This window comes from Nothoprocta perdicaria, unplaced genomic scaffold, assembly GCF_003342845.1.
Source record: "Nothoprocta perdicaria isolate Ctin4 unplaced genomic scaffold, notPer1 scaffold_249, whole genome shotgun sequence".
Taxonomy (NCBI): Eukaryota; Metazoa; Chordata; class Aves; order Tinamiformes; family Tinamidae; genus Nothoprocta; species Nothoprocta perdicaria.
Window position 1 is genome coordinate 244,009 of NW_020455476.1, and position 24,165 is coordinate 268,173.

Consider the following 24,165-nt stretch of genomic DNA (forward strand, 5'->3'; position numbering starts at 1 on the left):
CACACACCACACACACAGAACAAGCAGCCACACACCGTCACACCCCCCAACCCTTTGGGCTTCCTTCCTTCACTACAAAAGCAAGTGCAAACTTTCCCACTCAAAAATCCAAAATCCCACAGAAATTATAACACATAAATAAAACTATCCCACATGCCATTTGTCCAAATTCATTTTCATCACCACCCTGCTTCCCTGCCATACTGCAGTCTCGCATGACTGCAGCACCAGTTGGRGAGTTCCAAAACGGTTTCTAAGACTGCAAACAATGGCTTAAAGAACAGCTAAAAGTCAGGAAGTGAACACTTGAYTTGATCTCTATTGGCAATTATGACAAAGACATTACAACATCTATACAAAAAGCTAGGCTAAGCTGCATATTTTCTGTATAACTTCAAGCAAGCACTACCATTTCCCAGCAGGAACTRGATAGCCAGAGCCATCTGAAGCCACAGCCCTCCTACCTACAACATGTTTAACCGATTACCATCTTTCACTCAACCACACACTAGTTGCAATCCAGAGAGGAGCAAAAGCAACCTAACAACCTTCRAAAGATCCATAGTAATGATTCTTAAGCGCAAAATACTTGATAGTCAATCCCTCCTTTGTTTCTCTGCCAAATAGAAAACTCTGAATTTTACGTTACTCTGGCAGCAGTGATTTAGATCAAGTGTCTATAAAAGTAGGCTTTAAATTCCATTACAAGAACGCACAATTAYCAAGAGTTGCAGGGAAACGGAAAATGAATCCCTAACTTAGGGCTTGCAAGGCAACAAACTGAATTTAAGCATTTTGTTAGAAAATTCCATTTATTTAGTTTAGCAAACTCTTACAGAATGTAAATGTTGAGTGATTTTCTTCCTATTTTAAACACTTTACAATCAGCATTTCACCTTCCCTAATACTCTGCTTAGAGGCCATTTAACCAGTAGCAAAGCGGTCAAAAAGAACAAGGTCAATTTCTTTCACTAAAAAATAGCTATGTCTGAGACCTCCTAGAGACACTAGGATCTTGAAAAATTCAACCAGAGGCATCCATAGAAGGCCAYGAATGATTTTGGACTGCTAAACCTTCCACCAGTTTTCGATCACATTCTCCCAAGCACTTCAGAAAAAAGATATAGAAGCAAGCCTGATTTCCCACATGCTGAGAAAACTATTTATTTTAATCATACTGTGACTTGAGATACACAATAAAGCTCAACTTCCAGATCGAAGGTTTTCTTGCAGATAGCACATCCCCATCCATCATATGTCCAAAAGGTGGTCTCTTTATTTAGATCAAGAGAATTTATCAATAAGAAAAYTACTACTTTCTGGTTCTGTCTTAGCCAAGTAATAAAGCATGTGCCAAAAAAYGATCGAGTATGTGCCAATCTCACCTAAATTTCTACTCAGAATTTATCTTTTGATAATGCACATTGAGGACTACCTGTAAAAGCACATGCAGGAAAAAGTATATGAAAGTGGAAAAGCATCTCACACTCTTCCCCCCAAAACTCTACATGCAGATTGTACCTTAAGAGTTAAGAGTACAAAAAATGCTCTTGGTGGAGAACTGCTTGGGGTTGCATTCTGCAGTGAGATCCTGGTGCATAAAATAGCCTTCTCTATCAAGCACAATTGAGAAGCTGCAGCCTTCAGCGGAGATATACACAAAAGATTGAATAATACTATGGAAGAAACAGGCCTTCAAGGATCTTAATATAACTGCAATGTATTAATTTATTTCCTATTATGTCTGTGGAGCAGAAAATATCCAAAATGGAAAAAAACAGTACAAAACACATTAAGAAAAAAGAAAAAAAAGAATCAATCCATTAACTGTATTCCTCTGAAAGAAAAAAAAAAAAGTCCCTGGTATTCCCCGAAATTGTGTTAGAAATACATCTAAAATTGGCTTGAAAATAAAAAGCTTTTTCACTTTCAAGTTTTCAAAAAGAAATTTCATCTTCTGTATCTTTACTGTAATATTATTTTGACATATTACCTCATATCTATCAAAGAATTGTAGTGATCTGTACTGAGATCTAGAGCAGCTTTGATCACTGGCAGTTTGCTAACCGCTATCCCCCAATACATAAATTTGGTGTTTTCTCCTCCTCCTAACTTCTCTTACATTCTAGAAGGACAATAGTTATAATTTTCAAGACTTTCCTTAGAGGTCTTTATTTAAGAGGATACAAGTTTTTACAGTTTTCATTTTTGAAAAAAAAAWAACTAGAAACATTTATGTAACATCATCCATCTGAAAAAAAACAAACATTTTCAAACTTAACTTGCAGCCTAGTCAGCTTATGAAAGACATACTAACTAGAGCGCATTCCTAATACTGATATACATATTTTCTTCTGCTGATCTAAAGGAAGATTAAAAGTTTATTGGGAGAACACATGAATACTTACGAGACACGTTAGTACATATCATTACCCAGGAGTCARTGTTAATTTTTTAATTCCATATTAATGGAAGCAAGGAAATTAAAAGTGATACAAAGTAGTCATGATGAATATTGATGGCCTTTTGGATGAAAAATGAAGCAATATTGATAAATCTGCATATGCATGTAAATAAAAATATCTACATCTTGGTTAACAGGACATTAAATAGAAGGATTCAAAGGAGAAGCTAATTAGGTTTGTAATCTTATAAAATATGAATCCCTCTGCAGTGTTTTTAGTAAATGCATTTTGTTAATATTTAATTCTATTATGCTCAATACATTATCTTCYGGCAGTATTAGACTTTTTTTGGACACTTTTAATAAATAAACAGTGCATTACTGCACTGTTTTTGCTGATTTTGTAATTCATCCTGCTAGCTAGAGCTCAGCTTGACTTTCCTCCTGCTTGGCTTCTGTCAAGATCAGGGTGATAAACTAACTAGGACAGATATAATGCAGGTAGCCAAAGACCTCGCTAACACCCCCTCTTTACAGCCTGGAGGAGGACAGAAACCTGGACAGGATGGGACTGAAGCACAATAAGTACTTRGTCTTTCGATCGCCCTCTGGAGCTAGGCAGCTAAGAGAAAGACASAATACCCACAAACGGTGCCAATTCAAATAACACCTACCCTAAGTGACAGGTGTCTGGSTATACATAAAAAAGAAAGAACAAAGAAACATTATCTAAATGTGTCTTGACTTAAAAGTTTGAGCACCTAACCACAACAGCATCTTGATATAAGAATTTAAGATTGAACCAAATTTTCATTTCTGCTGAAAGCCTTATAAACCTGAAACATCATATCGCATACTGATGTGAAATGATAACATTGCCTGCATATACGTGTTTACCTATCTTTTGGAAAACCTAGGCTTTACCACATTATATATTACTCAAGCTCATGGTTCAGCTTCACATTACATCCAGTTTGTAAAGACTATGGTTCATCTATCAAGCATCCTCAGCTCTCATTACTCTCCACCCGCAGACTCTCAGCTCCCATTTCTGCTGCGAGCTAGTGCAGTATTTATCCACTTTCTACCTTCTTTCCTTAATCTAACTGATCATCTGTATACTCTTGCAGTTGACCCTGTCAGCATCCTACAGATTGAATGCAACTTTAACATACAGACAGTGCCACTAATGCCTTCTAAAAACTAAGCCCAATAATTTCTATCACTTTTTTTTTAATAAAGATGAAGGAGGATATCACTGAAGTCATTAAACGAGAAAATGAAATGCATCATTTTCACTTAATATGGTTAAAATAGTCATTTCACAGCCATCAGTATTTAAACAGGCTAGTGTTAGGCTATTCATCTGGAAGCTAATATTTCATATGTAGCCTGTAATATGAAGATGAAGTCTTATTTTTCACCTATAATTAACTTGTTAGGGAGCAAGTACTTGTGCTTGGAAAGAAAAATATGCTAGCAGAGCAAAAATGTTTGCTTTTATATCTTACAAAGGAGGCTTTTTTCTTGTTGTTTGTTTTGGATTTTTTTTTTTYAAACTTGCCCTATGTGTAATAAACATCTTTTGGCAGTTAAGGCCTCATTTGCCTATAAGACTAGGTAAAAGTCATGGAGATGAAAAACATCTAAGTACCCAGAAATGGACATCGAGGCTATTGATTGCCATCTGCCTACATTCTACCTAGCACATGTTCCTCTGCACTAACATAATAAGTTGTCAGTAGATGAATCAACAAAAATAATGTCATGTGCTAGCAAAAGCACTGTTCAACATGATCACTCCTAGAAATCTTACTTTAAAAAGTTTCTTTTGATTAAAAAGACCTTTTCATACTGTTCAATAGATATGTGAATCTACTGCTTCCAAATTTACAACTTCAAGATATGGATTTTCCTTTCAGAGGTTATTGCTTCCACAGCTAAAACTAGCAGAAGAAAATTACTTTCATTCTTGCAAACCAAAATCAGGAATGAGATCCTCACAATACCAAACCACTGTCGGGGAAGGCATATTCTTACATTGCAGACACGAGCAGACACATAACGATCTGTTTATCTTCCTAACTGAAATGAAAAACAGCAACATTTGAACTTATCATCCGATGTATTTTCTCTTATAAAATGTATCAATGAACTTCATGAACTGTGACACCTATTTAACTTCACGCTGTTTCTTTTTGCAGAGATTAAGATACTATCATAAATGTCCGTAAACAAAMAGCCCATTCATCCTTTCAGCGACACAAAATGTTCTTGCCTTGGAACTAATGGACAACTGCTCCTGACAAAAATGCCAAGGCCCCAGGGACAGTTGTAATCTGCATTACATTTACACATATATTTCCCCCTAATAAGGACATTTCTGTTAATATACAAAACCAATGCCACCTAGGCAAAGGGAGAGACAATATCAAATCATTTTATTTATTTTGCCAATTAGCTTTCAGCTCACCTTGAAGTATCATTTAAAGTCTCAGGAAGTGAGACTTCTGCAAGATTTTCCAGGTTAAAATTTCTGCAGTTAAGAACACATAAATCGGCGTACGGCAGTCTCTGCTATGACTGCAGCTGCCCTGCCAGGAAAGCCAGCTGGTTAGTCTGGGTAGAGAGCATTTCCACAGCTCACATCATCACGAGAGGCACAGGCAGCCCTACTCACAGAACCTGCATCTAATATCTTTTCCATGTATAAAACAACAAAATCTGTCTTTGTATCACACACTACTTTGTGCTGTACACAGAAGCTGTTCTGAACAGATCCCTCTTTCCGACATACTGTTTCAGACCTTTCCACACTAAGAAATATATTCATAACCTTAAGCAGCCTGTAAAAAAATTACTTGTTATTATATATGATTAGACATTATTCAGGTTTTCAACATATTCAGCTGACTTTAAAGCCCCACGAGGAACGGATAAGATCACTGCCTTTTCAGTCTTTTGATCAAGACCCATAGCAGCTTCATAGTTCAGAGGAAGCAGAAGTCCTTCCACTTCAGCTTGACACACACATCATGTGCAACTTCCATAGGCAAAGCTTGATGCAACCCATTTAACATATTCTCTCAAAACAAATCACTACAAACTAAGCCAGTATAAGGGCGTATCCACACTGACTTTTGAGTTCAATTATGTTTTAAAAATGCAATTTCAAAAAAGAAATTAGACATTTCTTTCTGCCATTTACTTTTTTTTTTTTTTTTTTTTTTAGAAGATGTCATACAAGAATATCTAAGGACAGGAGTTCAGATCTGTGCTCTTCCGATCGCACCAGAAAACATCCTTCAGGAGCAGATCCCATGTGCTGCAGCTATTAATAAACATTGAAAACAAGGGAAAGGATTTAGTAGTTAAAAAGACTAATGGTCATCTACAGCAGATAACCCTGAATAGTAGAAATATATGCTTTTTGGTTGTTTTTTTTTTTTTTTTTTAAACAGTTCAAGCACATTTTTTTTCAAAGCTTCCCTAAAGGCCATCTTGTCAGTCTGGTCTCATAAAGTATATATGTGCCATAAATCTACAAAGGGTCTGAGAACCAAAAGGATGACTAAATCTTTATAAAGTATCGTCATTTTCCTCATTTTTAACCATAAGACATCTGTGAGACAGTGTTTTTATTGCCCTTCAGAGAACTTTCAACTTACTAAATAAACAAACTTTTATTATTGTTATTATTATTTACCACCACCCTCCCTCCTCCTTTGCTCTGGATTGCCCCTTCCACACCTGGTAAGAGGAGCAGGAACTGGGTGTTCTGGGACCAGCACGGGGCACAAGATGAAGAGATGACATGATTCCTTCCAGTCCTACAACAGGATATGAGACTAGAGAGCTGTAAACTAATGGAACATGGTGAACTTTATTTCTAAACTCCATTTGATTTCACACCAGGCACAACYGACTATCAAGTCCAATACACTGTACAGCAACCAACAAGTTCAGCAGTACTTTCCTGAGCACGGACAATCACATAAGCACATCCACACAATTCTCTTGCAATAATTACATCTGAAAACCAAAGCAGCCAACACTTCAGAGAAAAAGGAGGGATCGTTATTTTCACTTATTTTCACATAGAAACAGATGAGCTGTGAAAGACATCTCCTTGTACATGATCATTTTAAATTGCATTAATTAGTCATAAGTATAAAGCTCTATCCCAAGCCGTCTCAGAAGCACAGCACTATTTATAGCACAATTCAGGATGTATTCCACTCCATGAAGTGACTAGCGGGAGAACAGAAACAACTACGTTAAGAAGACAAGTTATGCTGGGGTTTATTTACTCAGTTCCAAATGCATACAAGGATTCTGGTTTTAAGGAATGCATAAGAAGGGATGCTTACRGTGAATATAATGTCAAGAAAACATGAAGTACATTTCATAACCAAAACATTACCAGGTTAGGAGGTTASAGGGGTAACAAAATGCAACTTGCAGAGAGGTTTGAGTAATGCCTCTCACAAATGTATATTAAGAAATCTGCCTGGCAGGCCCCATAAAGCTTTTATTTGAACCATGACTTTTAGTACATTTTGGAAATGCTTCGAGGCTTTTTGCCTACATAGAATATTACTGACTACACTGCACAATGCTTCACTTCCTAATGGGATGRCAAAGCAGTGAAAAAAATGAATATGAAATAATTTAAAATGTAATACATAAATGTATTGGAAAAGTCAAACTTAGAAAACTACCTTAAGATTCTAATTAGTATGTTCTGCAATTCCTCTTATGTCTCTCTGTAAATTTTGGATAGGGATTCATGTCGCCCTGAACACCATTACTGAGAAAACGGCACACCGGGAAGGCTAGAATAGCCCAAGCTCAAAGTCTTCCTAATTCAGCACTGATCTTCCACAGGCAGAACTGCTATTCAGCTTGCTTTCCACCTCAACAAGCTTACCAACAGCAGATAAAACAGGTAGAACAAAGTATGCAAGAAAAGTCAAAGAAAAACAAAATAGGGTTGTTTCTTCTGTACACTACTTCTTTTAAAGCCCTAGTAGAGTGTCATGCAGGCTGCCTCCAGCTCTCACAGGAAGGTTCAAGGAATGGGCCACCATTTCAGGGCATCTCTGTGGAAGCCTGGACATGTGCTGACAAGACACTCCAACCCTTACGGCCAAGCATCTTTAAGCTTTCACTTGCTCGTGAAATTCAGCCAAGGCCAAACCTAGTTTCAGTGCCCAGTACAAGCATTAGCTAAACCAGAATCACAACTTGCTTGCTCTTTTAGAGGCCTGCTGCTCTATGCAGGCAAACACATAACACAACGTGCATGAGATATTTAGCTTCTAGATTCTCCATGTGATATGTTCACTTTCCACTTTCCAGATGAAGTAGTCTTCATGGTTAGTCTATTAGTCCCTCACAATTTTTCTGTTTTTTAATTTAATCTGATTGTGCAGAACTTGCGGTCTCGAATCCCTCCAGAGATAACAATGCATGTGAAACAACACTCTGATAACCTATTTCCTAAATGCTGACAGCTTGACAAAAAAGTGCCAGAATTTTAGGTCTGATTTTAAAAGAAAAACAAAAAGAGGAAGAGAGAGAAGAGGAAAGGAGAAGAGAGAGAGAGAAAATGCAAAAATGTATGTTCTAATTTTGATTTGATAAACATAGTTCAAATAGTACTAGGGAAGTTGCCTTAATAAGCCACCAGAGGGAAGAAAGAAAGGAGCTGACGAATCACAGCATCCCAGGGGTTCTAAACCAGAGGGAGGAAAAAGACAAACATCTTTGCCCTGTAGGGACCCAAATCTATTGCCAGGATTTAATAAGATGCAACAAAGTCAACTCCACAAAATGCCAGAGACTGATCTTGTTTGGTTAATTCACACTAGTTAAGTATAAGGGGATCATCTGCACAGCAAATTCCAGAGGTGGAGCACTCCTCTGTTTGCAGTTGTCTTAAAAGGACAACCACAAACATATTTAGTCCTCTCTAAACAAACCTTTCTTCATAATGGCTCTGTTAATTTATAGTCAGATAAACTCACTTCAGCTGAAGAGCCAAATAAGCTCTCCTGCTGCATTAGTTCACCTTTTAATCATACCACTTTTTATTTTTCCAGCCTATTAACTGGAGTTCCTCCAGCAGCACACCAAGCACACCGAAATAAATTAGCATAAAGTTTATTTGCTCGTTTCTCATTGCCCCWTAGCACTCATTCAGTGTCTATACCTTCATTTCTGAAACTCTCCTGCTGGGTCTACTGCCCAACTACCACTGCTCACAGAGTCATTTGTAAGCTTGAATACAAATATTGCCCTGTGATAAAGCCTGTTTTTATAAAGTCCTCTCCRAGTAATAGGTGAATTCTACCACGGCCTGCAAACCTATCAGACATTTGGCAAGTTATGTGAGTTCCCTTAGAGATAAACAATATCATCTGTAGGCCAAATTCTTACGCGGAAGACATGTGTCTGGCATTATTGCTAGAAAGTCTGTAATATATGTTAAGTACATTCCAATAACAGTGAATAATTCATAAATTATCTCCATAAAAAAACAAAGCTATATTTTCACTGTATGTTCTGCATATATTCACTCTATATTTTTCCAAGTGCAAACATTTTCCCTAATAGAAAATTATTTGAAGAAGCAACAGTACCAATTGATTATTTAACATATTGCTGAGCAAAACTGAGGATAAAGCAGTTATTAATCTGAAACTYATGTACATCCAGTGGCTGCAATAAAAATGTGTCATGAAGATGCCTTTAGCAACATACTGAAGCTGTTAAGGCATACAAATTAAACTGCAGAAGCCCAACAAGCTTTCTAGCATGGGTGTCTTAACTTCTCCTCCCTTTCTGCTCCTATAAATATAAAGCAAGTTTAGAAAAACAAACAAAAATATCAAGAAAATAGGTCCTTACCAAAAAACAGCAGGTTTGCATACTTTTGGGGAACAGGGCTTCTACAGTCACCTCTGTCACCAAAACGTTGGTGATTCTCAAGTGGAGAGTACCCACCAAGAAGTATACATGTATAACATGCTAAATAAAAATGAAATAAAAAGCTACAAAATTGAGATCAAAATCCTACAAAAAAATCATAACGGCTCGTCACTGCCCTCTCCACATCCTTTATTTTATATATATATATATATATATATACACACAAAATATAAAATCTAGTTTTCTTTTACCTAAATTACGCATTACGCCCAGGTGTAAATCACCAACCCCCAAGTGCAAGTCTCACGTACTAACTGCTGGGGGCAGCCGCCTAGGTGATGCACCTTGGATCAAAGGACATCTGGACACCCAGGAGCTCAGCTTAGACCATGACACATTCATAGTGTAAGATGAGGCAGAATTTATCATTTCTATTTGCCCTAAAATTAGTATTTTAATCATCTCATTAATGTTAGAAGCTACTTAATTCAAGTTGATTAAAGAAGGTGAAAGAGGTAAAACAAGGGAAATTCAGACCTCCTTTCTGTCTTTCACACAAAAACTGAAGTTCAACGATATAATGCAAAGCTAGATCACATTTGTCTGCGTTTACTAAAAGGCCTGTCTGTGAAATGTCACACATCTCCTGAAGCCAGCAATCTACCAGTGCAGGAGACAAGCATCTGCGATGCTGTATTATTAAAGGAATCTTAACCTGGGCACTGTGTCTCAAAGGGAAGCTTAAGACACATCTTGTTTTTCAAATTCACTGCTTTGTGCACTGCTACRCACTTGAACGCGACTAGCAAGACTCTATTTTATACCAACAACACAGCCATTTATCTATGCCAAACGTGACGATATGACAATGGTTAGCTATAAGGACTTAAACTAACATGCAGAATCACCTCCACAACAGGCAAGAAATATTAAAGATTGTATCTCAGTGACAGTTTCTCATCCATGGGTCGGAGTACGCAAGGAATTGAAGGCTAATCCCCACTGTGCATCCGAGGATATAGCCTCTTTTCACCTCTACATCTGTCCTATGCAACTGATTCAGGAGTAATTACAGCCAAGGCTTTTTTTCTGGAATATATGCAATTAATCCTCCCATAAAAAAAAAGGAGAAAGAAGCCGGACACTTTAATAATGTTTAAGTACACCTAACCTATTTCTTTTCTGCTCTTAATATTTWCCAAATATGCAAAAGAAAGTGGATTCCAAAGTACTTACAACCAGCTCTTCTTATGGAAACCATCCACGGGTCTGTAACGTTCCATGGTAAAATACCCAACGTGAAACAGTCCACAAAACCCTCAAGTGCATGCTAAGCAGGGAATCAGTATAAAGAACAATCTAGAAGACTCTTTCTTTGCTTAAGGATTATTATTTTTTTCAAAGACAAGCTCCTTTTATTTATTTCATGTTTCATGCATACGGTGAAAAAAATGAAAATAAGGTGTACTAACCAGCATTCTTATTTTTCCTATCAATTTCAATTTATCTTAAGCTTATCCATTTACTACTCCAAATCTCATTCCAGGTCTGTCATAAGAACAATAATAAAAACAAAAAACAATCACACACAGACACACTGATTCTAGGACTGTATATTTCAATTAATCTACACTGACATAATGACTTTTCAAGGTAATTTTTAAACTTAATCTAAATATCCTTCATAAACAGGTTATTAGCATGTCTCAAGTGCATCTCAGGCAGTTACATAGCAAAAGTTGATAGCAAGTACTCACCTTGATGATACTTAAAAACACCAGTAATTAGCTTATTAGTAAATCAAGCTACCAAAGAGTTAAATTTAACATCTTTTTGCCCTCCAGGGATTCCCAATTTCTATTTTTTTTTTTTATCTAAATATATTTTAACATAGGTTTCTGACAAAGGAGGATTTCCAGGTCATTCACAATGATAGAACAGATAAAAGCTTTCTTGCTTATCAGTTCATGAGCGATACTCCAGAGCATCAAGTTTTAAAGAAGTAATTTTACATCTTGAGGAAAAGCTCCCTTGGCCAGCACAACACCTAGAAGGTCCACAAAAGCCAACAACAACAAAATAAGCAAGTCTAGAAAAAAAAAAAAAGTGGCAAAATATCTCCCACAATAGCGTTATAAGGGCAATTCATTATGCGACTTAACTTTGCCTCTAGGTTTACTCAAAACTTACTGCAAACGCCTCACTATATTTCTCATTTTGGGGGGCCACCACACACGTGAGGACAGCAAGGCTGCCAGAATAATGTTAACACTCTTTTTTCAGTATTAGAGTAGCTGTGCTAGTGCAAGTACCAGAATAAATGTTACCGTAGGCACCACTCAGTTATTTTTATCACCACAAAAATATTTGTTCCTTGAAGTAGTTCCAGTAATCACACCCCAGCAAAAAAAGATTTAAAAATATAAATGAAGGCTGTTCCAGGGCAGTGCTGGGTAGGATACGTTTCAGATTTGATAAGACGGAGAAAGCTATTTGAAATTAGATTTGTTTTACAGAAGAAATAAAAAAAAAAAAAAAAAAACCACAAGCACTAGAGAATAACTCTTTTTAGCAAAGGCCATGTAACGAACACACTGTACCTATTTGGCTCTGTGGATAAGGRGGTAATTTTATCAAGAAGCCAAGGACAGCAAGTCATGCTTCTCCCAGAGTAACCAGCAGCCGAGATGTGGGACAGTTAAACTGAACAATTCAGTTCCTGCTCGAGYTCACCATTTTCAAGCAACTTAACAGCAGTTTTGGATAGCAGGCATCCTTGGAAGCCAAACTCTCCAACAGTTCCTTAAATTATCTTTTTGAGGACAGGGAGYGGCGGGGAACCGGGCAATAAAGGACACAGTCCCAGTGCTCCATCTTACCTGCATCTTATTTCTGCAAAGACAACAGTCAGTTTTCATCCCAGGGTGTTAAGCCAATATTTTACATTACAAAACAAAACAAACAATCAAAAAAAAATGCTTACCCTTTTTCCTCATATAAGTTTTTCTTGGCTTGCTCTGAAATAGGCAAGGTTTTGCCTTTTCTACTCAAGCTCAGGATCCAACCCTATMTTTTCAGTCCTTCGAATAGGAGGCTTCCTTCTCCCTCCCCCACCTTTAAGGGCTCCAAAGTAATTAGGAGGATGATGAGCTGCAGGTGCTCGGCTGCACAGTTACACCTGGCAGCTCCCTTTCCACCAGGAAGCTCCAACTCTACCAATGCTTTCCACCCTCATCAGTATTAAATAGCTTCTTCTTTGTGCATTCAAGTTGGATAGAAATCCTTCTTAAAAGSAGAAAAATCCAGGTCAAGCGAGAAAGGAGCAACTACAGCAAAAAGAGAAACAAGTCCCCCCAAAAGCTGAAGTCCTCCTCAAGTCTGCTGCAGAGCCCCGGAGACAGACTAATTAACCAGGTGTTCTGCATTGCAAGCCCAGATTTTTCAGGTACACCTTCCCTGAGTTGCACAGCTGAACCTAATTAACATGTTAAAACTCCTCTGGTCTTTGCAAAGATTATAAAACAGCTAAACSGTGTTTGCAACTACGAAGTTACCCTACTCAAAGGGCCAATAAACATGTACAGGCACAAGAATCAGGAACAGAAAAATGTTACCGAACAGGTACCATGTCTGTAACATCTTGCAGCTAGTTTCCAAGTTGTTTTTTCAGCCAGAAACTGCAAATCCTCTGGTTTGCTTTAAGCATTCCCACTCCTAATACTGACCACCTCACAAAGATATAGAAAACTGCCACTGATCGGATTTGCAAAATCTGCATTTTTCCATCAATAAAGCATGCATTTTCCATCAATATTTGCCCAATGCTACAGAAACAAAGAAAAAATATATATTTTAACCACATTTCTTGGCTGTTACTTTAAGCCTCCTCTTCTCCCAAGAGATATAAAAGGAGAACTTTGCCTGGGCAGCCCACAGCAGATAGTTGAAGGCCACAAGTCCTTCAGGCATCAAGGACACTACCAAAAGAAGCAGGTAAAAAACACAGAAAAAGAGGATAAAAAGAATTTACATATATATACACACACATCTATTAAAAAAACTCAAGAATTTTGCCCATACTCTTTTTAGCAATTCTAAAAGTGCCAGTACTCAAGTCAGTTTTAATGCATGGCAGTCATTTTAACTCTTCTGGAAACTCCTACTTCAAGACCCTCTGATGATGACTKTTCCGTCTATTAGGATCCTAACATCAAATTCCTTCTGGGAGCTTTTCTGCAGCTGACATCCACAGGGAGGAACTCTGACAACGGTTAACAGGCACGGAGCTACAGCTCACTATATCAATACAGGATAATTTTACAGTGACAAAATTGTCAACCTGTTAATAGCATATGTGCAGAACTAGGCCGATATGAAATTAATGCTCCCAAAGTGTGCAGCAGCTCGCTGTTCACTGTATCCCTTTTTTCCATTTAAATTTAGATAACATTTATATAGTACCATTTCTTAATGCAGCCAAATATAAAACTAAGAATATTGATGACCTGTGCTCATTTTGCAGATGTTACTGTAGCGAAGGCATCTTTCATCAGTGAGCAGCACAACATTTTCCCCATGCAATTTCTGATATAGTTATGGCTGTTGGTGTAAAAATATACTCACATTTTCCATTAGGAAAACCAGCTATGGCATGGCTATGCCATGGTCATGACTACTGTACTCGAGGACCCTTCTGATCTCTCAGACGAGTGACACTAGCAAGCCAGCTTGGCGCAATTTAGCTCTGCTTTGGATGAGTGAATTCATTTTGCCCAAGTTTTGAGCTGGTCACTAGGTGTGAGCCCGAAAGGCACAGAAAGTATTAGAGCTGGATCAGAAATAATTGCTGATCAGGAAAACAACAGCATCTCCAGAAGGTACTCACAAAAGTGCCCATACCTCTCAAATTCCCTATTTGTGACAACAGACAAATTCTTCAACCTTTGTTTTTTCAATCTTCAACTTTTTATGCAGTTATGGACATTGAGGATATGCTGTCTTAAGCATGTTCCATCACAATTGATTTAAMAAATATTTTAGCAGCCTTAATAGTGCAACAAAAATCATTTAGGTCTTTTTTTAAATTGATTGATCCCATATTTTGCTTCACTACCATTTRGGGGTAAGGTGTATAAGCTCAAAATGGTAGTACTTAGCCTTGCTACGTAATATAAGCAAAGAAATCAGTAAACATGAGAATAGATTTTTTTTTTCATTTTTCTTTTTAGTTCAAAACAAATCTATTTAAGAGGAAGGGGAAAAAAAGGAAAAAAAAAAAAAAAAGAATATTTCATTTTCTACCAGGCTTCATAGCTGTGCAAGGCAGCTCACAGGAGAAACCTTCTCAGTTCTTGAGAACATGTGCACAGCCCTTCACAATTTGCGGCATATGCCARGTACAGCATACAGGGCAGTGCTGTTCCTCCACCACCGATTTATGCCACTTTGATACTGCAAGACAACTGTCAACACCATCTCTTAAAACAAACTCAACTCACAGCGCATTTATATAGCAGCCATTTCTGGTAAGTCCCCAGGAAGGTGCAGTCAGCCTTATCGGTGTTCTTCAGAGTGACTGCCATAGCTTTAGGACAGCCAATTTGCCAATTTGCACCAGGTGCGAGACTAAAGTTTTGTAGTTTTTGGTCTAAAAGCTAAAAGAAAAAAAAAAAAAAAGGGCATCTCCTGCTTACCAGCTCCTCCCGAAGTTGGGCTATGAGTTCATCCCTCTCCTTCAGCTGCAGCTTCAGCACAGAACATTCATCTTTTATTACATCCTACAAAAACATCAAAAGAGATGTTATAATAGGCTTAACGCTTTTACTTTGCTCTTGACAAGAAAAGGCTGTTTCAAGCAGTGTGAGATAATTACATTCAAGTAATGAAACTCAATTCTCCTTTGTCATGTGTGATCTTTTTAATAACATCCTCTAAGTTGCAGTATAAACAAATTAATGCATCCAAAGACATTACATAGAAACGTGAATAGCTCCCTGCCCAGAAGTCCATTTTGTTATTTTTTGATTCTTTTAATCCTTTTTATTTGAGTTCCAATCAGGTCACTTCTTTTTTCAGTTAAGAAACATCTATGAAATGTCATAATTTTACTCACACAAAACAACTTCAGAGAAATACCACTTTAGAAAGAATATTGTGGAGCTCTCAATCTTAGGATAAAAAACAGCTTAACAGAYCATCACAGCAAATCACCCTTCCCATGCATACATCTTTTTCTTACTTCAGCGAAACAACACTAACTCCTGTATTGGCTGTATAGAGGACAGAAGGCAGTTATTACTCTGTCAGTTAATGATATACCCATAGTGCTAATTATGGTAACTATAACACAATTTCACGTGAGTGAAAAATATCAAGATAGCTGAGGCTGCAGCCAAATCTCAAACCATAAAACAATCTGTCAGCTGCCTCTCAAAGATTTTGTGGCTTTATGTAGAGTAGTGCAAATCAGATATCTGTAGTTGTAGTAGTGCAATTAGATATTTGTACTAYGTTTTTATCCTTAGTTTCAAAATGCCTTATAAAAAAATTGGACCTATGGCAAACAGTACCTAACAAGTACCCAAGTGCAAAATGTATTTATGTTTTGCAAGACTGTCWTGAAGATGCCCATCTGCACTAGGGGAGAACTCAAAGGTTTCGCTGCTATATGATGCACTGAGATTTCACTTTTAATATCTACTAATATGTTATCTTAGAATAATAGGTGAATACAAATTACAAAGCATCACCTTAGCTGTAGAACACTAATTTTTGGTTACACTTTTTTGAGGGCTTTGATGAGTACAGTTTCACATCGCTTGTTGCTATGTCTCAGTGTTCCCCTAAACCCTAAAAAGGTTCATGCGCAACACAGAGAAAACAGGGACAAAAATGTTCCTGCAAGCAAGCAAGGACAGGCTCACAACACTTCGAGAGAAAAAAAGCTTTCATAAAGCATGCACAGGTAAGCACAGCAATGAGGTACACCCTTGCAGTGCATGGTACCCAGAGCACAAAAGATTTTCGAGATGAGCTTTGGCACATTCCCAGGGTTGTATTGGAAGCAGTGTGAGTGTTCCCAGTTCTACTGACAGCTGAGAAAAAAATGCTGCCTTCCAGAGCTTCTGAAGACCTAACARTAAGGGCACATCTTCCCTGGCAAAATGCAGTCATGCAGCCAGCTGGGCCTTCCTCCCCTGCACCAAGGAACTTGTTTTAAAGAAAGTCCAATATGTGTGCAGCAGCCGACCTCTCCATCAAGCTTACTGTATAAGCTAAAAACATCTTCAGAGGCTCACAATTCTGTGGGTATCGCCTTCTACAGTGCAGTTCTCCAGCTACTTAATTTAYATAACTCATGCAGTGATTTTTCTCTTACTATCCAGAGGACAGAGAGACATTATAATCTTGAAGAAATATCTGAGGCTTAAGTAACTTTCTCCCCATCTTGCTGCACAAAACTCTGATTTGCACTTGCCAGCAGGACATGATACTTCTAAATTGATCCTCTACATTAGCAGCCTTGACTCAGCCCTCTCCGACTCAGTGCAAGTAGAGACTGCAATTTGCAGCCGCCCCAAGGCGCTGGGATGCTTGGTGGGGGTGTTGAACTTAAACCCTTCACGTGCTTGCCAGTTRACCAGGAATTTACCTGCAACCTCTGCTGCAACTGATTTAACCAGGGCTGAAGTTCATCTTTCAACACCTCTTTCCCCAGCTCATGCCATACTGTCCAATGCAKCTTCTGGGTCATCTGTGAATACGTTGCGCTCCACTCCACTGCATGGCTATTAACCATCTTGACATTTTGTGGACTGTGAAGGCAACTATTGACAGTGTGCAAATGCACATTTTCTAGGCATTTGTACTTAATGATGTGACTTTTGAATATACATGAGTTTAAGTGACATRGGCAAGAACATGTAACACTCGCAGGCCTGAGAACAGAAGAGATGGCTCCTCATAAGCTCTCAATAAAAACGGGCTTAGCGGCAAACAAAAATGCCTCATGACATGCGTCTGCCTGGTGATTCCTGTGTGCCAAGTGACACCAGGAAACCGTAATATATGTTCCTTGTTGATAATGAAAGAAAATAAGTATGGATCTAGATCGCATACTGATATAGCCAACTCCACGTATCACTCTCCTATACTGCAAAACTGAGTATGAACACCTTCACTGCAGCATGCAGGTGCTACAGTCACCACCCCCAAACATGAAACTTCACCTGAGTCGAGTCTCAGCAGTATCCTTAGACTGAGGCGCAGTCAAAACCAACGTGTGCACAACAGTTACTTGGAACTGCCTAGCAAAAACAAAGTGCTGGATATGCCMAGATTTTTCTGCATTTATTTACTAAATATATATATTTTGCGTATGTGTGTGTGTATGTGTGTGTGTGTATATATATATAGTTATACACACACATACACAATGTATGTATATATATATACACACACACACAAACATATATATGTATATATATACACACACATACACACACACACAACCTATATGCTATCCAAGCAGTGGATATGTCTGCAAGCAGTGAATATGTGTTTTTCTTGAATTAGGGTCAAGATCCTTCCTCCATAAACACTAGGCAGGATTTRGATTTCAGAGCATAATTTGCTGGGTGGTATTTATATATCATATGTGCAGTCATCAGATTTCTCAACATTTTGCTGCCAACATTTTGCTTCTATTATTTAAATAGAAGACTAGAAGATTAAATTGACAGGTAAGTATGGCTGAGTTCAAGAGMCAGCTAAAATGAAGGTAAAAAACGTAAGTTTAAAAGATTTAGGTAATATATAACATTCCTATTTAGCACATCAACACYCTCAATCATTCTACAGCCTTTGTGCAACATAAATTTACATTTACTTACACATACTTACTATCATTCATCAAAGATTCAAAGCCCAACAAGAGCATATATCGTAGAAATTATCAGTCACCATCCCAATAAATCAAATCACATTCTAGGCCTTTGTTCAAAAGCTTTCCGAGTATGCTATAGCTTTGAGCACATTGGAGCACTTTATTCTCATGGAATTTTTATGAACTATCTCCTTGAATTCATTAAAAAAATCTGCTGTCCTATATAGCAAACATGCTAGTAACAGCCTTGTCCAAAACTTTGAAAAATTTTGATAAAAAGGCAGTTAATAGCTGACTCTTCGTTCAATGCATCATTGATTTTTAAAGAAAACTGTTAAACAGGGGACACCGCATGCTCCGTAAATAAAATGCTGCATCTTCAAATTACTTGATTTTAGTTGATGGGCACAATTTCAGAAGTTTCCCATTCAAAATCTCAACTCTGCTTTTATGCAACTGTTTACAAGCATATACTATAAGTGTATGCTTGTAAGCATAAGCATACAAAAGAAGCTCTGCACCAAATTTCATTCCCACTTCCTTTATTTTCTTCCTAATATTAAAACAAACAAACAAACAACAAACAAAAAAACAGGATTTATCTGCATAGTCAGCATGGATCTCCTGTTATGTCTGTACTTCTTCATGGTTGGAATGTTCTTTGAATTAACATCTCTCTACTTTTTCAAATTGCCACCTTTTTACTTGCTTTTCCTTGCACTATTTGACTCCAATTGCTATGTCTCAGTGCTAGTGTTTTCCTTATTTATTTTAATTTGGTACAGCTGGGATACAGCTAAACRTAACAGTAAACCTGTTTCTTATCAGATTAGATCCCAAGATGGCAAATTATGCTGCATGTGGGAAGACAGCTGTAACAGGTTATGCCCAAATGCCCACAAGCAGGAGTGCTTCCATTTTGCAAACTTACTTTATACCCCTGTGTACTTAAAACTGTGTAGGCATATTRTGCTTCCTGTAATGACAAAGTGCTATAAGCAGAACTGACCAAGCTTTCTAGAAGATAGATGCAATTTTACATGGATATCAAACAAATACGTTGTCAAAATAGTACTATAAAATTAGGATAACATATAACRTGTGATACATGTGCTGAATTTCAGATGCTAAACGGATTGTTTAACAATTTGGGGAATTGTAAAATCAGCTATTGCTTGCAGTTTCTTAAAAAATACCATCCAAAGAGGCAACAAACAAACACACCAAGAAACTTAAAACTGAAATACAGGTCCAAGATGGCTCGTCTTTGCTCTTGGTACTCTGCGCCAAGCAGCTCCCTSTCGGCCGGAGCCCTGGTAGGGCTCCCACGGGCTGGCTCCCACTTGCCTTCCCTTTTCTCCCTTCACACTGCTGCACCAGCCACTGCTCTGGCCCAGCGCAGGCACGAAGCAAAGTTCCCATTTAACTGCTGCTCAAAGGCACCAAGGCACCTTCCTTGGCATCCCTCAGCACAAGCACAGCAACTTCCCCTCTGTACAGGACATGCCTTGCTCCAGGAGGAGCAAGGAACAAAACTAATAAAATCCTGTATCAGGAGCCTGCATTTCAAAGACATGGTCACCAGCACCATTACTTGTATGCATCTTCTATTATTGCAACTACAGCATTCAAATCCCACTTTTACGTYACAGCACTCCATTCTTACTGTGACATCAAACGGGGTTAGCGAAGCACAGGATCTGGGCTTAAAATGACAAACAAGGGGAATAATCCTCATAAAACCTTCTGTGAGTCTATACATGTGTTCTACTTCAATTCAATTACAGTAAGTATCTCAACAGATACCTTACGGGAAGGATTGAGGGTAGATATACTCATCTGAATACTAAACATTCAATTGGTATTTCACGGTGAAACTAACACACTCTAGAAGACTATACAGAGCATKCTGCTCTACCCTCAGACATTTATTAATAGCAAAATAAATAATGTTTTCTTCACAGTGATCCAATTGTCAGTGAATTGTGAATTGCAGATTCAGCAAATAAGGGTTGTGGGTTTTCTTTTTTCTTTCTTTCCTTCTTCAGCTGAATTTCACTCTCTGCAGCAGTGACCGTGCTAGGTCAAGCTGAAGATGCATCTAACCTGTAGAAGGATGTGAACAGCAGCCAGCAATGGAAATGTCTAACAAGATGAGCATATAATTTTTTTTYCCCTGACATAACCACACCATTTACCTTATTAAATAATTATTCCGAATCATTTTTAAGTGGTCGGATTTATAGAAAGAAARAAAAAAAAAMAMTCTTCCTTCCCTCTACCATAAAAGTAGTGGGGGAAAATCCATCATAAACCATTTGGAAAATGTGAAATCAAAGTTCCAGCTTTCAAAATAATTTGTTCAGGAACAATTTCTCTGTACATAATTTATCAAGAGATCTCTAAGCAGTATGAAGAAAAAACCCTCAACTGTACTTACTTTTTGACTGCTGAGTACTAAACTGGTATTTTCATCTCTTTCCTCTGCTAGAATTTATCAAAACAAGTGTGCACAGCCRTGCGTACAGCTCTGCATTTATTGACATGGAATATCATTGGCCTGCTATCTTTGAATCATTCAGTACAATGAGATCTTTCTGCAATGTTTCATATTCCATTTTAATTCTGACTATTCTCAACCCTCTCGGAACTGTAATTCTTCCTTTAATAAATGACTACTTATTCACACCTTTTGTACTCCACACCTAATGTGCTATTAATCCAAGAGAAGACTTKCCTCCTCATCCTGCTATTTTTTAAAAGCCTTTGATGAAGGGCCCTGTTGAAAGCCTTTTGGAAATTGAGTTAACTGCAGACAACAGATCATCCTTATGCACATGCTGATGGCTCTTCCAGCAGACTTCTGAGGTATGATTAAAATCTCAGAAAGCCAGGTTGGCTCTTCCCATTAATTATCTTCATTCGGGGGTCAACTAAATTTATTTGCTAGAATCATTTCAACTAACTTGTCTTGTAACMAAGTCAGATTAACAGAGCTTTTCTGCTATTTTCATAAAAAGACATCTTATTTCCGTCTGCCATTTTGCTAAGATAAATTTAAGTTGCAGTGAAAGTACTGTAGTTAAACAAATTCTTATTTCAGTTTTTTTAGAATTACTGGATGGGTACTTGGTGCTAAAGATTTTTACTTTGCATTTTCCTGATTTATTCTTAATTAAATTCAGTTCAAAATTCCTTCCTCACAGTTGTTACCCCGGTGCTGTTGGTGTGAGTAGCTACTTATGTGGAAATAAACCCGGATCATTTATTTACCTTTTTTTTTTTTTAATGAGAATTTTACTATCTGATGCTTTGCACACCTTCAGACATGCAAACCTTCTGGAAGACTTCACACCATCTAGTAATTTAAGTTTATATATATATATATATATATATATGCATATATATATATGCATGTACATATATAGGTAGATAGATAGATATAGATATAGTCTGATTCATGTCAAAGAAAATATGTAAGACTTGCAACTTCAGACGCAGGTATTTTCACTTAAAACAGAAATCCTGCCACATACATATTTCACCACAGCCAAGTCCCTAAATGCAATTCTTCATACTATAATAATACCCTGGTTGTTTATTTGTCACCTTTTTGTAGAATAAGGAAGTAAACAGAATTATCAGACCATACAAAATAGCATAACAGCAGCAGACATACAAATATGTTTTGGAAAGGCAAAGTTTATCCCAGGTTTATCTAAACCTTTCCCTTGATACTTGTGACTTTAAACTTTAGATGCGACTAATATCATGATATTAAAAGACCATCATATTTAATTCTCAAGACAACTTCTAGTGCAATGGTGATAAGGAGATTTTGAATAGAACTTTGTTCTTCACTGTGCCTAAACCACCTGGAGGTAAAAGTGTCTTTCAAGATCCCAATCCAAAAAAAAAACAAACAAAAAAAAAAATTTAAGTGGATGATGAATATTCTGCACCTTCTTTGGAAAACGTCTACAGGATCCAATTAATTATTTTCATCTATCACTTTCATTTAAAGAGATATTCAAAAAATTCCCATTACATTATCCTGCTAATTATCTATTTAAATTGCTATACTCTGCTTTAAATACCTCTCAACTAACGTAGGTTGTCTTGAGTTTTGATGAGATCAAGCTAGCGTCACGTTCAGCCATTTCAGAAGGCGGCACCAACCTCAGATTAATTCTAATTCTGTGTGCCCGAACTGAGACTCTTTCCCGAGACTATAAGCTTGTGAGCAGTGACACCAACTACAATTTTCAGAAATGAGTACCTCTGAAAGTCTTTTTCTTTCCTTTTTTTTTTAATTGGGGACCTACTACCTAAATAGTTTGAAAATTACTGGTAAGATAAAYTTATACAGTATCAACTACATGTTGAAAACTGTATTTTTTTTCCACTCTGAGCAAGGTTTCTGTTTCCATACGACCACAAAATACTGCAAGTATTTAGGGATTGAGGCATTTTTATTTAGAGGGAATTTGATGATGTTGTTACACTTTAATGATTGCACCTGGCTTCCCTATTTTCTTCTTCAAACTCCCAGACACACAGTATTTTGATATATGAGTACTTCTCTACTTTGTATTTTTAAAAATAGCATATAAAGAGGCCTGTGCCACTCTTTTTTGAGCAGCAAAGGAAATTTAGGCATATGCATGGACAGAGGAGACTAGAGCCTGGCTAAACATCACAGGGGCTTCTTGTTCATGACAAGAAATTCCACGCCAGTACCCATAGCAGGTAATGTCTAGAGACTTCTCTAACCAGGATCTTATGCATTCAAATAAAATATTTCACAACATAATGGCTTTACTGTGACTATACTTAAATTATTTTTCTACCAATCCAACTCCATTGATTCACACTGCTATGCCACAAAAKAGCCACTAATAACACGGAAGCACCATAATCTATATATATAAATTACATATAATACAATTTATATATATATATATTTATATATATATTAGTAGGGGGGTGAGGTATAAAACATCTAAAACACCTAAAAAAATCCCATATGTTTACAGATTATCAAATATATTATGTCAATAAGGACATTGYACTATATTACTGATCCAGTAAATAGGAACAGCAAAACAATGTATAGCGGGTGAACCCTGCTATACAAACAGTGATTCCTTTTCACATTTCACAACATCTTACTGCATGTTTTAAAAATACAGCTGGCAAGCATAAAACAGGAGGACCATTCCCTGCCTTCACCACTGGGCTGAACAAAAGAGACAATTTCACTCCAGGAACAATTTTTTACATCCACTCCATATCCTCACCCACCATTGGCACCACCATTGGCAGCCAGGCCTCTCAGACATTCCCTTCTTAACCAGAAATTCTGGGCTTTTCTGGCTGCTCTGCTGGAGCAGAAATGCTCCATCCAGTCTTCCCAGAGCAGACTCTCATTTCCACTGACCACACTGTGCACTAGGTACAGCTCTATCAAGCTAATCACAACACTCTTTACCAAAATTGGAGGGTCTAGTGTTTCATGCAAATTAATTTGAGGAAATTTCAAAATAATACAGGAAAGTTATTTTCAGTGTATGCCTCGCAGAAAGGGTAATTTTGTTAACTTTTTATTGAAACAACTTTTCCTACTCATTATTTTGATACTCTCAAATAAACATTTCATTTTTACTTTCCTGTCCATACAGTTACTTCTCCAGTAAATGCATGCACTTTCCTCCACAAAAGTCTCAGGGCAATGGAAGAAACCCAGATAACTATGGAAGATATTTAGGATACCTGCATTTCTAAAAAAGAACCATGAATTTTCCATGTCATAATTCAAGTTAATGGATACAAAATTAAAAGAAAAAAAAAAAAAAAAAAAAAGGACTACATTCATAAAACATTTTTCAAGTTACAGCATCTGCACGTGATCAACCAATTACTTACTGACCTAAAGTGAAAACAC

At 37.3% G+C, this 24,165-nt stretch overlaps 1 protein-coding gene across 1 annotated transcript in view; it reads right to left on the bottom strand.

The window, feature by feature from the left end:
- CCSER1 (coiled-coil serine rich protein 1) overlaps positions 1-24,165 on the bottom strand; it is a 488,588-nt gene that overhangs the window by 202,061 nt on the left and 262,362 nt on the right. The window contains exon 8 of the mRNA XM_026040000.1: positions 15,031-15,114. Within this exon, the coding sequence (XP_025895785.1) occupies positions 15,031-15,114 (84 nt within the window). The remainder of the gene's footprint in view (positions 1-15,030; positions 15,115-24,165) is intronic.